Source organism: Pantherophis guttatus, chromosome 4 (assembly GCF_059756535.1).
Source record: "Pantherophis guttatus breed Tessera chromosome 4, ASM5975653v1, whole genome shotgun sequence".
In the NCBI taxonomy this organism is placed as follows: domain Eukaryota; kingdom Metazoa; phylum Chordata; class Lepidosauria; order Squamata; family Colubridae; genus Pantherophis; species Pantherophis guttatus.
Genome location: NC_142066.1, coordinates 42,073,898 through 42,090,524, shown reverse-complemented (window position 1 = coordinate 42,090,524; position 16,627 = coordinate 42,073,898). Strand labels below are relative to the sequence as shown.

Below are 16,627 nucleotides of genomic sequence, written 5' to 3'. Positions count from 1 at the left end.
TCTGGAGTAGACATAAACCTGCTCCTTTGTCTCTCTAAGGAGGCCCAGCTCTTGGGCTGAGTCCCTTGCCTCCCACCACTGGTGGGATTCAAGTAATTTAACAATCGGTTCTCTCCCCTAATGATTTCTTCCAACAACCAGTTTGCCAAAATGCTCAGAAAGTTAACAACCACGGAGAAATGTTGGAAGTGTCATCAGACTCCAGGATCATATTACCATATGTAGTGGACATATGCTAAAAGATATTGGACTAAAATACACATGTGGTTGGAAAAAATGACAAAGAAACATATTGATTTTAAACCAGAGATATTTTTATTAGGGATTTTACCAGAAACATATAACAGAGAATTGCAATATTTAATTGTGAACGTTTTAACAGTGACTAGAATCATATTTGCTAAAAATTGGAAAGGAGAGAAGTTACCGACTGATGATGAGATTATTAAGAAAATTATGGAATGTGCTGAAATGAGTAAATTGACATTTGAAATTAGAGAACAGGAAGATAAACAATATTATTTGATGTGGGATTTGTTTTATCAATGGAAAGATAATAAATCATGGGATTGAAGTATGAAATATGGGGTTGATGTAAAGATAAAATATCTGATGTTTTTTTTTCTATAAAAGATATAGGTTTCTGTTATAAATTGGTATTTTAGAAATGGATTTATGCACAAGAGAATATGAACCATTCGACTCGCTGTCTGTAATTGTTTGGAATGATGATGGTTTTATGTTTTGTTTTTGTTTTAAAATAAAAAGAAATTCTCAAAAAAAAAAGAAAGTTAACAACTGGTTCTTCCAAAGTGGTGCGAACCCACCACTGCCTCCCACCCACCCAAAACAAGGAGAGGCAATGCCTTCCCTGGTTTGTTTTACTTGTTGATTGTAAGCTCCTTGGGGCTGAGAAGAATTGCTGCAATTCTCCTCAGAACTGAGTTTCCTGAAGTGGACTGCTAGACTCCTAAGCAACTTAAAAAACGAGCTAGTAAAAAGAAAAGTAAAAGTTATTTACAAGAGAGGAAATTGCCAAATATATTAGAGGAAGACAGGGAAGTGTTGAATAACAAAATCACCTTAACAGACTTGAAAGAAGCAATTAAAAAACAAAAAATAATAAAACACCAGGGCCAGATGGAATTCCGGCGGAAGTATATAAAAAATTTCAGGAACCGTTAGAGAAAATAATGTTAGAAATTTACAATGAGGTGTTAGAGAGAACTAAAATGCCAAATTCGTGAACGGAGGCTTACATAACATTAATCCCAAAAGAAAATACAGATGACCATCATATCCAAAACTATAGGCCAATCTTGCTGCTAAATGCCGATTATAAAATCTTAGTGACAATAATGGCAGAAAGACTTAAAATAATATTAAACAAAATTATTCAATTGGACCAAAATGGGTTTTTACCCAAACGACAAATAAAATACAATACAAGAATTATAATAAATATATTAGAGTATTACGAGGCCCACAAGTACTTCCAGAGACATCTGGTGAGAGGAAGCTCTGGATGAAGATAAAAAGGAATTTTTACACAAAAATTCCCAGATGGGTATCAAAAATGGAAGTCTTGGTTGACTCCAATTTAATTGACTTAAATAAAATGGTAAAGAGTTATTAGATGGACAAGGGAATTTGAAATCTAAGCAAAAATGATTAGAACAAGAAACAAAATAGATTGGTGGCTTTTCTTACAGATCCAAACAAAATATAACAAAGATTTAGAATTATATGAATTCCAAAATGAACAAGAAGAAATGGATAAAATATTAACAGGGACTGATGAGAAAATAATTACTAAAATGTATAATTGTTCTCCTTAAATCTAATATAGAAGAGGAAATGGTGAAAGAAACAATGATAATTTGGGCGAAAAATTTTGGATATAATATAGAATTAGAGCATTGGGAAAAATTATGGGGAACAAATTACAAAATGACATTGTCGGCCGCCTATAAAGAAGATATCTATAAAATGTTTTATAGGTAGCATTTACCCGCGGCGAGATTGGCTAAGATATTTCCAAATAACCCCCCATACCATTGGAAATGTAACCATCAACAAGGGAAATACTACCACATGTGGTGGACATGTCCCAAAGCCAGAGATTACTGGCTAAAAATTAAAAAGTGATTGGAGGAAATGACCGAGCAAAAAACTGACATGAAACCAGAACTATTTCTTTTGAGGATTATAAAAGAGAAAATGGATAAAAATATTCAATACCTCATGCCCCACATAATTACCACCGTCAGAATTTCATTTGCCCAAAACTGGAAACAACAATAAGCTCCTTCAAATACAATGATTATAAAAAAGGTGCTAGAGTGTGCAAAATCAGATAAGTTATCGATGGAACTCAAAGGAAACGATTTATTATGAAACATGGAATAGGTGGTATAATTGGCTGGAAAAGAAATCTAAAATCAATATATAGTGATAGTTAACAGAAGACATTATATTTAATGGTAGTAAGTATGAATATTATGTAGTGACTATATGAATAAGTATATAACAAACAAAATGCATATGTATATAATTGGCTGAAGGATAAAATGGATAGTAATACAGATGCTGGTATTGGAAAACTGTTAAAGTGTAACTAAGATTTTAAAGATGTAAATGTTGAATAAAAATATTTTTTTTAAAAAAGAAAGAAAAGTCAACCAAAATAGCAACATGCAAACAAAAGCAAATAAAACACCCCCAGGAGCAACACAAATTAAAGTTTAATTTGTGTGTATTGTTTAATGGACTGCTAAATTGGCAAAATGGACTGCTAAATTGGCCATGCCCACCCAGTCACACGACCACCTAGCCATCCATGCCTACCCAGTCACATAACCACCTAGCCATGCTCACCTAGCTGGTCCGGGCCCCCAACAGACTGAGGGACCATGAATTGGCCCCCTGTTTAAAAAGTTTGAGGACCCCTGAGCTATATCAATGAAATTCCTTTGATGTCAGCATTACAGCCTTGGATTAATTTTCTTTCCATTGAATGCTATACTGACTTCATAGAATGTTGGTGATATAAACTGTTGATGGAAAAATGGGGTCACATGATTGTCAGCCCCATGGCAACTGTTGTGAGGTCATAGCAGCAGCTGGGAAATCCATGCCCCACTTGGAGAGCAGACTGGATTATAACTGATAGATGTTCCCAGGTGCAGACAAGAAAATTTGTGCTCAAACCAGGTATTGACCCCCAACCCAGTAATGGCCAACATGGTGAAGACCATCTGGCAATTCAAAGAAATAAATGAAGCCGGAGACACACCAACAGGAATTGAGAGTCAGGCTCAGGGCAGCAAGGAGGAGTTTGGAAAGTCTACTAGCATCCCCCAAAAGAAGAAAACCATCCCTTTCCATGGGTGAGTGACATGGGAAGGGAAAGTATCAAGTGTATTTGTTGCAGCATGTGGAAACATACAGGGAGGGGTGTGAGTATGCCCAGTAGTACATCTGTTTGCCTACAAATGTTTTCAGATTCAGTCCTAGGCATCTTCAGGCAAAAAGACCAAAGCAGATGATGCAAAAAAGTAATTTTCTCCTCTGGATTATGAAGAGCTGCTCCCCTCAGATCTCAGCTTTGTTGGACAGTAGCTTCCAGAATTTGTAGCTTGCATGGTCAAGCTGACTGAGAATAATGAAAGTTTGTACTCCAACATTAGGCTAAGTAGATAATGAATCTCATCTGATCTAGGGCAGGTTCCATAACAGTAGTTATTGCTGACAATAACTGGGTAGGTGTTGTGAGAATTCATCTAGCCTGGGGCAGTGGTGAAATGTAAAATTTGTTACTACCGGTTCTGTGGATGTGGCTTGGTGTGTGTGTGTGTGTGGGGGGGTAATGTGATTGGGTGGGTGTGGCCATTTTTTTTTTACTTTTAAAAACACTTTTTTTACAACCTCTTCGGCCGAAATGCTTTTTAAAAAAGTTTAAAAGCATTTTTAAATTTTAAAAATGCTTTTAAAAACCTATGACGATCCCAGCTGAGCCGCGCGATCATCAGAGACTTTTTTTTTTTATTTTTAAAAGCATTTTTTCGGCCGAAGAGGTTGTAGAAAAAATGCTTTTAAAAATAATTTTAAAAAGCCTCTGATGATTGCACGGCTCAGCTGGGCATGGGGGGGCAGGATGTTTGCTACCAGTTCTCCAAACCACCTACCGCCATTGCTACCAGATCGGGCAATCTGGTCCGAACCTGGAGCATTTCACCCCTGGCCTGGGGAGTAGTATTTGGCATCAGCACTAATTTGATTCTATCAAATCAAATTGGTTTTTTGTGCAACTCAAAAGCCCGGCAGCCCTTCTGCATACAGTCAGGTCCAGAAATATTGGGACATCGACACAATTCTAGCATCTTTGGCTCTATACACCACCACAATGGAGTTGGAATGAAACAAACACAATGTGCGTTAACTGCAGACTGTCAGCTTTAATTTGAGGGTATGTACATCCAACTCAGGTGAAGGGTGTAGGACTTACAGCAGTTTGTATATGTGCCTCCCACTTATTAAGGGACCAAAAGTAATGGGACAATTGGCTTCTCAGCTGTTCCATGGCCAGGTGTGTGATATTCTCTCATTACCCCAATTACAATGTGCAGATAAAAGGCCCAGAGTTCATTTCATGTGTGCTATTTGCATTTGGAATCTGTTGCTGTCAACTCTCAAGATGAGATCCAAAGAGCTGTCACTATCAGTGAAGCAAGCCATCATTAGGCTGAAGAAACAAAACAAACCCATCAGAGAGATAGCAAGAACATTAGGCGTGGCCAAAACAACTGTTTGAAACATTCTCAAAAAGAAGGAATGCACCGGTGAGCTAAGCAACACCAAAAGACAGAAAACAAGTGTGGTGGATGGCCAAAGAATTCTTTCCCTGGTGAAGAAAACACCCTTCACAACAGTTGGCCAGATCAAGAACACTCTCCAGGAGGTAGGTGTAAGTGTGTCAAAGTCAACAATCAAGAGAAGACTTCACCAGAGTGAATACAGAGGGTTCACCACAAGATGTAAACCATTGGTGAGCCTCAAAAACAGGAAGGCCAGATTAGAGTTTGCCAAACAACATCTAACAAAGCCTTCACAGTTCTGGAACAAGATCCTATGGACAGATGAGACTAAGATCAACTTGTACCAGAGTGATGGGAAGAGAAGAGTATGGAGAAGGAAAGGAATTGCTCATGATCCTAAGCATACCACCTCATCAGTGAAGCATGGTGGTGGTAGTGTCATGGCGTGGGCATGTATGGCTGCCAATGGAACTGGTTCTCTTGTATTTATTGATGATGTGACTGCTGACAAAAGCAGCAGGATGAATTCTGAAGTGTTTCGGGCAATATTATCTGCTCACATTCAGCCAAATGCTGCAGAACTCATTGGACGGCGCTTCACAGTGCAGATGGACAATGACCCAAAGCATACTGCAAAAGCAACCAAAGAGTTTTTGAAGGGACAGAAGTGGAATGTTATGCAATGGCCAAGTCAATCACCTGACCTGAATCCCATTGAGCATGCATTTCACTTGCTGAAGACAAAACTGAAGGGAAAATGCCCCAAGAACAAGCAGGAACTGAAGACAGTTGCAGTAGAGGCCTGGCAGAGCATCACCAGGGATGAAACCCAGCGTCTGGTGATGTCTATGTGTTCCAGACTTCAGGCTGTGATTGACTGCAAAGGATTTGCAACCAAGTATTAAGAAGGGAAAGTTTGATTTATGATTATTATTCTGTCCCATTACTTTTGGTCCCTTAACAAGTGGGAGGCATATATAAAAAACTGCTGTAAATCCTACACCGTTCATCTGAGTTGGATGTACATACCCTCAAATTAAAGCTGACAGTCTGCAGTTAATGCACATTGTGTTTGTTTCATTCCAACTCCATTGTGATGGTGTATAGAGCCAAAGATGTTAGAATTGTGTCAATGTCCCAATATTTCTGGACCTGACTGTATATTGTGCTGATTCAATCTCAGGAGATCACAATTTAATTTACTTTTCTAGCAAAGCTAGAATCATTGTTCCTTTAAAAAAAACCTCATTTCTGATTCTTGCCCAAGCAAGTAGGGGGGAAAGCTCTTTCCATTCTTTTCTTCATTTTCTGGTCCCAATTATAGTGTTGGAGAAAAATCCAGTTTTATATATACATGGCTGTTAATTACTGCTTTCTTAACTGAGGCATTTGTTCATTCAGCTAGATAAAAAATTGCACCTTAAGTTTGTTGTCATTGAAATCTCAGAAATCCTGGCTTTGTTTAGGCTTGATTTATTTTATTCATTGTAGCCTTTTCTATAGACTTTGACTCCCTATAGGGAGAATCCAGCAGAGTGGCTGAAGCAGTATCTTAAGATTTGGGCTTAGTTTGATCTTGTGAACTCTGAGGTAGCAGACAGGATTCTCTGTGATGTTAATTTTGCGACCAGCAGCTCAAATTCCTCGTCCATTTAAACTTCTCAATAATGTTCTGTACCACTGACCATGATATTTTTTTTTGAATTATCTAAGAGATGGGTGGATGTGATGTGGGCGGGTGGATGTGGGTGGCATTATTCTGCAGTGGTTCCACTCTTCGGTTATATTTGTGATGTCAAGAGAAGTGACACCATAAGTCACTTGCCCCAGGACTTGATTCTCTTTCTTTTACTGTTTATTATTTAAATGAAACCACTGGGATAGGTCATTTGTTGGTTTGGAGGGAGAGTTCAATGGCATTTACTATGCATAATGACACCAAACTTTATAGCCTGAACATAGAGGAAATGCAGAGGAGATCCTCACGCAGGGTGTGAAAAGTGAGAGATTGAATGGGATGGCAAGAAAGTAGGTTAAACCAAATCACAGCAAGAAGTTATTGCTTGTTCAGAAACAATTGGTCTTATTTTGTGCCCCAGCATTGGCTTTAGAGAAGATTGCATTTGTTGAAGACATTGACAGTAGACACTCTTATCTTCATTACTTCAACATTGTTTATTCCAATATATTATGTGTGGGCTGCATTTGAAGATTACTTAAAACTCGAGTTGGTGCCCAAAGGCTGCGAGTTGAGATCAGCTTCAGCAGGGTAGCATTGGGCTGTGAACTATGTATTGGTTAACAATAAACTTCCCTTTATAAAATCCTTATTTTAATCTATAAAACCTTCCCTGTTGGGCTATATATGCTACTTTATGAACCATCTTCTTCACATAGATATTGTGTGTCCTTTCTGGGAGGGGCATCTTTAGACTCCCCCCCCCACTTTAAAAAGTGACAGAGATGGGAGCCTTTTTGATAGTTGCCCTATCTCTTTGGAATAATCCGTTGTTTAAATTTATTGGTAGAGGGATATGATAGTATGTGAGTCATCCAAAAATGTGTTAACTTGGCTGCAGTATATAAATGATGCAATACATAAGGAAAACCGGGGGCTCTAACAATGCATTGGATTTCAATTCTCAAAATTTCCAGGATGATCTTCCAGAATTTCCATATAGTAACCCCATAAATTGAGGATGTTAACAAGAAACACATACTTAGAAAGTATCATGTTTGGGAGAGCTGGACTAGAATTTTGTCATTATTTTAATATCTTCATCTATTGACATCTGTTTGCTCATGAAGGGAGTTTAGAAAGTATAGCAGAAAAATGATAAAATTGTTACCAGCCAAGGATTGTTTTTGGTTCCCAAAAGCTTAGGTTGCCAAGAAATATGTTAGCCATTGAGGCATCACAAGGCCTTCACTGTAGTAAATTATCAAAACTACCTCTCTATGATATATTATGTGAGAAAAAAAGTCCATTACTATTATCTAAGGATAATATGTGTACTTTTTCCCAACCCAGAGTTGAGCCCCATATTACCAGTGAAAGCCCTAATCTGAACTTGAAGCGTTCTTCTGCTTGTACTAATGTTTCTCTCCTGAATCTAACTGATGAGGAACATGATGATTCCACCAGTGAGAATGAATCCACAGATGATGAAGGCCTGCCATGGGGAGCAGGAGATGAAAGAAGGGATCCTATGCTTCCCATCAAGCCAGCTTGGTCAGAAGATGAAGATGATACTTCTAGCCAACAGGTGAGGAAATGAGTCACAAGCCCACATACCTGTTGCTGCTTTACTAGATAATTAATTATCTTGCCCTGAATTAGTAATGTTCTAATAATAAACAAGTAAAAATGCTTCTTTTTCCTTTCCCCACAAAGATAACTAACTTATGGCTCTTTAAATAACAAGGTGATTATCCCAATAGCTACTGTATGCTATGGTAGTTATTTAAGTGCATAAAACACTGGTCTCTTTAGTGTTACAGACAGTAGATTAACAGGTTCTCTTGCAAATTTTCCCAAAAATCATTTGTACTCTTCACGTGCTCGGGGTCTGTATATCTTTTAAGTGCATATTCCACTTGAAGATGTGACTTCTCATCTTTCTCTAGTGAATGGAAAGTGTCTGTTCTCTTGGAATATCTAGTCTTGTCTGTGTCTGCTACTTTAGATTTGTCACTTTGTCATATTTGTCACATTGTCACTTCCATCCTCCATATCCAGAGGAAAAGTAAGTTGGTATTGAAATACAGCAGCCAAACTTTAAGTCAAATCCATTATGGTGTTTCTCTAACTTCATGGATGCTTCTACAAGGCATGCTGGATGTCTGCTTGAGGTAGTACCTGATTCAAGAACCAAAGAATCATAGTAGTATACATGGAGACTGTACTGTTTAGCTCCATGGTGGACTTCCTGTAAAGTCCCAGAAAATAATTCCATTGTGGGCTTCCTGTAATACTTCCAATGTCTTTTTGTTGGCCTAGCATTTATTTGGGCAAGCAACCTAGACGCTTGTCTGAGTTTGCTTTTCTTTTACTTTATTATTAACTTCATGTTATCCAGACCTTCCTCAATAAGGGACATTTTGCATCTGGTGCAATCAAACTGAGAAGATAGTCAGAAGTATTTATAGATATATTCCCTAAATTTATCATTAGTAAAAAAAGAGAAATGGGAGAATTTTCAGCTTCCTCTGTACCACAACTTCTTAAAAGACTTTTATAGAAAAGGAGATGCATCACATTGAATGCAAATCCATATTAGCTAATTCCATTTGCTTAATGCTTGGCCATCTGAGTTTCTTTCCCACCTGTAAAATTTCTTGAAAGAAAGCTGCCAAAAGGTGACAAAATCTGTGGAGGATGCTGAAATTAAGACAGGTGTGCTGGAAGAAAACTCAGCCCTCTTGGAGGTGAGAGAGAGGATACCCATTTTTGCCCCTAAATGTCTGTTTTAAGCCTTTCACCTTTTTTCATTTTTGTCAAGAAATTCTCTTTCCCAAAAAATAAGCATGAACGTTTTACCAAAAGGAAGCCATTGTCTCCTAGGGATTAAGGCAGTGGTGGGTTTCAAATTTTTTTACTACCGGTTCTGTGGGTGTGGCTTGGTGGGCATGGCATGGGAAGGATATTGTAAAATCTCCATTCCCACTCCATTCCAGGGGAAGGATACTGTAAAATCTCCATTCCCTCCCCAATCCAGGGGAAGGTTACTACAAAATCCCCATTTCCTCCCGATCAGCTGGGACTCAGGAGGCAGAGAATAGATGGGGGTGGGGCCAGTCAGACTTTTTATTACCGGTTCTCCAAACTACTCAAAATTTCTGCTACCAGTTCTCCAGAACCTGCTGAAACCCACCTCTGGATTAAGGAGATTATAATTCAGGTTCAAGGTCAACCATCAAAACTCTCTCTCTCTCTCTCTCTCTCTCTCTCTCTCTCTCTCTCTCTCAGCCTCGCTTACTGCAAAAGATGATATATGGAAATTTTGGAGAAGGTAACTGTGCACAAGGGAAATAAGCACCCTCAACCTTACTTGATTCCTTGTGGTATAGATTTTAAACAGCAAAATGAAAATGGGTTATGGTTACCTTTTCTGAGATTTTGCTTTTAAAGTCTCACCAGCATTGTGTAGGGATTAACTTTGGACTGAAGAGACACTGGCTCTAGTCCTGTCCTCACCTGAAGAAACATAAATGGTTAGTTTTTTCCAACCATATCCCTTTGAGGAGGCTGGGCTGAGAGAGGGAGGGAGTGGGGGATCTTTGGGCCAGTCACTTCCTCACTTAGCCAAGTCCCCTGAAAGGAATAGCACTGGAAGGAACCAGAAGAGTTAGAAGTCAGCTTGCCAGCTAGAGTTTCTCATTCAAAATTGGGGTGGAAATCTAATAAATCACCAGAGTTATTTACGGTCGTATCATTTCTTGATGGGTTATCTGAGTATTATATGGTTAAATGTCAAGACAGCCACATTCAATTAGTTGCTGTCCTCTGTAGACTCCTAAATAAAAGGGGGAATAAGAGGAAGAGGAGGAAAGAGTAGTGCAAATTCTCCATTTTGCCCATCCTTGGATTTCTGGAAGAAGAACGGTCCCTTGTTTTAAATTCCCTAAGTGATCCTGCAGTTTATCCATTTCATTTAGCCTCTTATTAAATTCAAAAAGTTTGGAATTATTTGGATTTCATCACCAACACTCAAAAAGAAAGCAACACAAGACTGCATCCTTCTGAGGATTTGCTGAGTTGTGTTTTCTACAGGTTCACTTTGAGGTGAAGGATATTTTTCAGATGAACAATATGTTCCTCCTCTTGTTTTAGCCCAATTGTGTACCACATCTGCAGCCAAGCCAAGCCAAGGTGACCAATTGTTCCAGCAGCCCATTGGGCAGGAAGGAAAGGAAATGAAGAAACAAATCAGCCTGTTAAATAAGATAGTTGGAATCACCTAATTGGAGTCCTGGTCCAGTTTTAAGCTTGTTGCAATGCACATAACAAAATGGACAGGATTTAATCAAGTGATCATAACTGCCATGTTGACTTCTTTGACTCCTGCCCCGCCAGATGCTCCCAAGGGAAATTAAAGTAATTGAGACATGCACACATACACATAACCGCCAGCAAGAATAACTTTGTTCTATGTTAGCCTTTCCCAGGCTGGCATTCTCCAGATGTATTGGACTACTGCAACTGGAGTGCCTAGCTAGCCCAGCTATATGGCTGGGAATTAAGAGCATTGTGATCTATAACATCTGGAGGATGCCAAGATATTTTGCTACCTCTGTTGCTCCCTGTTACTTTCTTTGTGGATTTGAACTCTAATAAAACGTTTTACTGTATCAGCATGCTAATTGGAAAAGAGAGCAGCACATAAATATACAAATTACCCCAAATTAATCTTATTTTGTCTCTGTCACTTCCTCCACTCTGTTTAGGAGAAACTGCGTAACTTACAGCAACAGGTTCAAATAGAAGACTTTCGTTGGTAAGACCTCAACTGCTACTTAATAAGTTAATTAATTATTAACTTAAAATTAATTAAATAATTAATTAAAACTTAATAATCCCCAAGGTTGACCATCTTTGGGGAGAGGGAACTTCAGTACTGCACTGCTGCTCTCTCTCCTCTCTGAGGAGGGAATGGGAGGGGAGGAGCCTTGATTTTGATAGAGGCAACAAGATATCTTCCAACTGGTCTCTTTTTATGACATCTCACTCTAGGAAATGCATGCTGGAGTTGGCCCAGAAGGAGGTGCTGCGGCTATTGGCCCAGTTGGGAGTACACTTGGAGGGAGTGCTTCCCCAGAATGAAAGGACACAAGTGGAACAAAGCCAAGCACTCAGGATGCTGAGGGAAGAACTGGATGAAGTCTCAGCCACGTATGTGTCTCTCTTGAGCAGAGGCTCCATTTTCTTTAAATTGGACAGCCATTTCTCTCCTCCAATCTCCAGTTCTCTTAGGTCCTTCTGAGTTTTGACCTCTTATTCCCAGTGAAAGAAGGACCAGATTTAAGAGATGATGGAGGCAAGAACAATTCACTGTTTACTGTTTCCTAGAGCTAAGATCTATGTGGAGGGCAAACTTGCATCTGTCTGAGCTGTTACAGAGCTTTGAAGTTGGAATTTGTGGATATTTGATATTTTTACTTATTGCAACTGTCGTTTTTCATCCTTCTCATACCAGGGCAAAGCGAGCATCAGTATCTCTGACTCAGCTCCGTGTAGACCTGGATGGGCTCTGGCAAGTGAATCCACTCCTGGAAGATGTATCCCAGTATCTTGGAACACTCAAGAACATAGAAACATTTAGTTGGCCTCCTCCTACTTGTGCTAGATGTTCCAGGTACATCAAACCTCAGGGTCAGAATTGAAGAATATAGGCCAACCTGATAATGAAAATCAAAAGGCTACCATAGATTAAGAAAGGATGTGTAGATTGGGGCAATGTTAAGTTTGATTTCTTTAATTTCATGGAGGCCAATGTCATAAAGCCTCTAAATAATGGTTTTCTTAATCACAATTTATTAAACAAAGCATAGTCCTTGATTTACTGTATAACTAACTGAGCCTGGAATTATAGTTATTTTTTAAAAAAAATTGATTTATATGCCGCCCTTCTCCGGAGACTCAGGGCAGCTTACAACGCGTTAAGCAATAGCCTTCATACTTTTGTATATTTATACAGAGTCAACTTATTGCCCCCACAAACTGGGTCCTCAATTTACCTACCTTAGAAAGGATGGAAGGCTGAGTCAACCTTGAGACTGGCGAGATTCGAACTTACAGTAATTGCAGACAGCTGGTGTTAATCACAATGCTATCAGTCTGCTGAGCCACCAGGCCCAGTTATATGTCATGTCGGTTGTTAAGTAGGTCACCATGTGACCATACCTGATTTTACAACTATTTTTGTGGAGGCTATTAAGCAAGCACCACAATTCTTAAGCAAACACCACAGGGCTTGATAAGTGGATCAATTTTACTCAATGGGCATTTTTACCAGAACCCAGAAGTAAATGCCAGAAATTTTTTTTAAAAAAAAAACACCCTCAAAAAATCATGGAACCCTGCAAGGATCCATAAATATGAGTGATGTGGTCATTAATGAGGACTATCTTCATTGGATATCTTTTCACATGCTAAGCCATAAATCAAAGGTAGACCTGGATTAATGCTTGAATTTCCAGCCTGCTGGTGGGTTTTCTGCTGCTGCTTCTGTCAGAGGAAATTGTTAACAAATATAAATGTATTTCATCCTCTGGGCTCAGACGCCCATTCCCATCTTATTTGCCATTTTTGACTAAAAAACATAGAAATTTGGCATTCTGCAAATGTCTGTGACATTTTGTGATGTTTTGGGCATGGTAGATGGGGTGCTGGATTTGGTAATCCCCAAGGGCCAGAAAAACTGTGATAAAACCAAATTTACCATATTATGGCTTAGCATGATTGATTGACTGATTAAATCAATTTAATAGCTGTCCAGTTGACATATGAACCAGAACAGTGTACACCAATTTAAAAAAAAGTAATAAAACCCTCTATATTAAAATACAGTAAAATATATTCCCAAAATAACTTTATCAACCAAAACCAATCCAGAAGCCTCCGTACCCAGTGTCTGAGGAAAAGCCAGGTCTCAAACCTTTGAAAGATATTGTCAGGGCCATTTGCATCTTGGTAAGAGCGCTGTAAGAGGGCAGGCAGTGAAAAAATAGTCCTGGGTGCTCCAAATAATGCAACTTAAGGGACGGGGTCTCTGAACATGCTTACCTTTGTCATAGCTTATATTGTAGTGATTCTCAAACTTGACAATTTTATGCTGTATGAACCTCAATTCCCAGAATTCCCCAGTTTTCATTAGTTAAAGCCTCTACAGCTTGATATTGCCAAGGGTGAGAAACACTCTTATTGGATGGACATGATGAATGAAAACAGTTACAAACTCTTAAGGTTTTTCCATCATTACCCTCCCCCCAAAAACTTATTTAAGCAATCCATGAGCAGTATGTTAACAAAAAGCACTGACGTAATATTACGGATTTCCTTGAATGGACAAGCAAGTAATTTCAATTTTCCAGTTCACAGAAGAGACGGTTTAGTATTACAGAAGCCAGTAAATTGACTATTCACATGAGCAGTTAATTGGCTGTTGCTGAAAATGGAGTTTTCTACAAAATTGAGTATCTGGCATTGGTTTTATATTCTTGAGAACATCTGTTTTCATTTCTTTGAAAAAGGTCAAGTTGCTAAAGCTCATGATAATGGCATGTATGTTTAGAAGAATCAAGAGGAGCTGGATTTTAAATGGCTTTTTAAAATTCTCTTTAAGCTTAGAATTTTCATAACTTCTCCTCTCTTCTCCCCTAGCCCCCCCCCCCCCATTTTTCCTGCTAACAGTATTTTTAAACCCTCTTCCAATTGACTCTTTTATTTCACTTTCTGGTTCGTTTCCTACCCACAGCTACAGCATTGCGAATACAGAGGTGCTGCAAAAGATGTTTGAGCATGCAACAGCACCAATTTTGAAGGAGCTGAAGCAGCAGGCCCAATCAGAAGGTGTATGCCCCAGCTGCCAGCATTTGTAGAAGACTACGATACAGTGAGGCACAGAGTAGACTAAGCCCAGACTTTCCTGCCCCCAATAAAAAGATTTCAGAGTGCAGCCTTTCTGGAGTATTCTTTTAACCCTAAATCAATGCAGGCCAGATCAAGATCTGGGAGATTTGGAGCAGATCCATCTTCATGATGGATTTACAGTCTGACAAACTGCCTATTCTGAATCTTGTTCCCATTCTAAAATGACATCAGTTAACCAAAATTTCTGGCAGAAGTCAATTTCAAACATTTTAGTTTAACAGGCTGGAGGTGATTGTCCGTGTGCAAAGGACATTTGCTTTCTCACTGTTGGTTCCTTTCTTGCTGTGCTCATAGCAGTTCAAGAGTTAAATGCAGTCTCTGAAAGTCTTGAATGCGTTTTCTTGAGCTCCTCTGTTAGTGAATCTTCTTCCTTTTGGCCAGCCATCATATCTTTCCCATTCACTCAGGATGATCTATATTTTATTTCAGTTTCTCACAAGTTTAGGACCATCCATTCTCTGTTGTTCTGAAAGGCTCCATAAAGAACTGCAACAAAAGCTCAGTGTTTTTGGAATGCTACAAAAATTACAGGTATTATCAGGATCTCTTTCTTCATCAAATGCAGAAGGAGAGGACAATAGGAAGGGCGTGAACATAGTGTTTGTGCAGGATTTTTAATAGAGGAGGAAAAAGGGACTTCCTTAGGACTAGGAAAAAGGTGAAGAGAAGCTAACTTTTATTTATTAAATTCATATCCCATCTATTTGCCAAAAATGCATTCAAAGCAGTCAATTATCCTGCATTATAAATAAAAATTGTTGTGATGAAGAGGTAAAACAAGGTAAAATATTAATATTAAAAGGATGTGTTGCTTCTATGCCTTTACTAAGGAAAGAACTGCAAATCAGCAAGAAGTTCAGGCAACTATTCTCCAGCACAAGAAGCTGGCATATTCCAGTATTATCTTGACTATATGACTTCATTGAGAATGTTTGTTACCTGGGGGAGGGTAACACTGCAGCAGCTGCAGAAGCTTGACTGAGAGCCAAGGGGCTGGCACAAAATAATAAGTGTAATCCTGGAGGTCTGTGGAGGCTGAAGAGACAATCTGAAAGGAGAGCATACAAGCAGGACAGCCCAGAGAGCCGGTCAAAATCTCCACATCTGGTCTATCAAAACAATCATATTTTCCAGGAGGAGGCAATGGAGGAAGCTATTAGTCAGGAAGAGAAGCTTCTATTAAAGGCAAAAGTTTATGGGAGAAACTCTAGAAAATCCTCCTCCATATCCTATAGGCAACTGTCCATGTTCTCAATCTACTGTTCTGCTCTCAAGTGGATACTTGTTCCAAAGGCGGCAAGCTCATAGCTCTGTAGAAGGAAATGATTAAGACTCCATATCTGCTTTCTATGGGTGTATTTCTTGGAACGCTGACACTTCCTTCTTTTGTCCTTCCACCATTAAATAACAGGAGGACAAAGCCATTTATCACATCCCCAACTAGGATGCTGTTCTCTCTGTCATCCACCCAAGTGGATGACAGACAGCGGATACCTCTTTTGGGTATCTAAACTCAACTTCTCTATCAGACAATCCACGCCCAACAAAAAAATAGAATGCACTATGGGAAAAAAGAACAGTGACTGTACTTTCTTTGGAGAATTAAGATGTCGCAACTTCATGCACAGACTGAGTCACAATGAATTCCAAGAACATTACAGTTTTCCCACAAACACAAAATTTACCACAAATGTTTTAAAAAATGCTGAAACAAAACATGGTGATGGTGTAATACTAAACAAAGGAAAGGATTCTTGGCTCTCCTTTCCTCACTCAACCTGCTGAACCTGGATATTATGTCTTGACGTTATTGGGATTCTTCAGGCAAGCAATGAGGCTGACAGCAATTGTGACCACACCTGTATGGTAACGGTGTGTAGTGGGAAAGAGATGGAGCACTGAGACCATTTTTATAAGAGCTGCAACTCTAATGGCAACATCACATATCACATTAACTATAAATCCCAATAAAGCACAATTGCAATGTTCATATGCCGAAATCAATACAGAATGTCAAAACATGAAGAAGTGGGTCACCAAAAGCTGAGTTCCCACAACCTACTGGACATAAACAACCCATACTGATTTTAGCCTAATTTACTAATTTCATTGTACTGTGTATAATGCACACAACAGCTCAGGATATGTAAGATTTCAA

The 16,627-nt window shown here is 39.0% G+C and overlaps 1 protein-coding gene across 2 annotated transcripts; it reads left to right on the top strand.

Moving 5' to 3' along the window:
* The first annotated feature begins 3,120 nt into the window (after window positions 1-3,120).
* Window positions 3,121-14,494, top strand: LOC117665006 (testis-specific serine kinase substrate-like). Of its 2 annotated transcripts, none has more exons than XM_034416541.2 (6): window positions 3,121-3,389; window positions 7,849-8,083; window positions 11,265-11,314; window positions 11,551-11,709; window positions 12,014-12,172; window positions 14,294-14,494. In XM_034416541.2, exons 1-6 carry the CDS (start codon window positions 3,235-3,237, stop codon window positions 14,415-14,417), a joined length of 882 nt encoding a protein of 293 aa, XP_034272432.2. In that variant the 5' UTR covers window positions 3,121-3,234; the 3' UTR covers window positions 14,418-14,494. The 2 variants fall into 2 exon arrangements, with proteins under 2 accessions (XP_034272432.2, XP_087748147.1); XM_087892021.1 differs by having other exon boundaries at window positions 3,150-3,389; window positions 7,963-8,083.
* The last annotated feature ends 2,133 nt before the right edge of the window (window positions 14,495-16,627 follow it).

Coding starts and splice junctions, on each gene's coding strand:
- LOC117665006 (XM_034416541.2), top strand. CDS start 3,235: ATGGCCAACATGGTGAAGACCATCTGGCAATTCAAAGAAATAAATGAA. Junction 3,390..7,848: donor AAAACCATCCCTTTCCATGG/GTGAGTGACATG, acceptor TTCCCAACCCAG/AGTTGAGCCCCATATTACCA. Junction 8,084..11,264: donor ATGATACTTCTAGCCAACAG/GTGAGGAAATGA, acceptor CACTCTGTTTAG/GAGAAACTGCGTAACTTACA.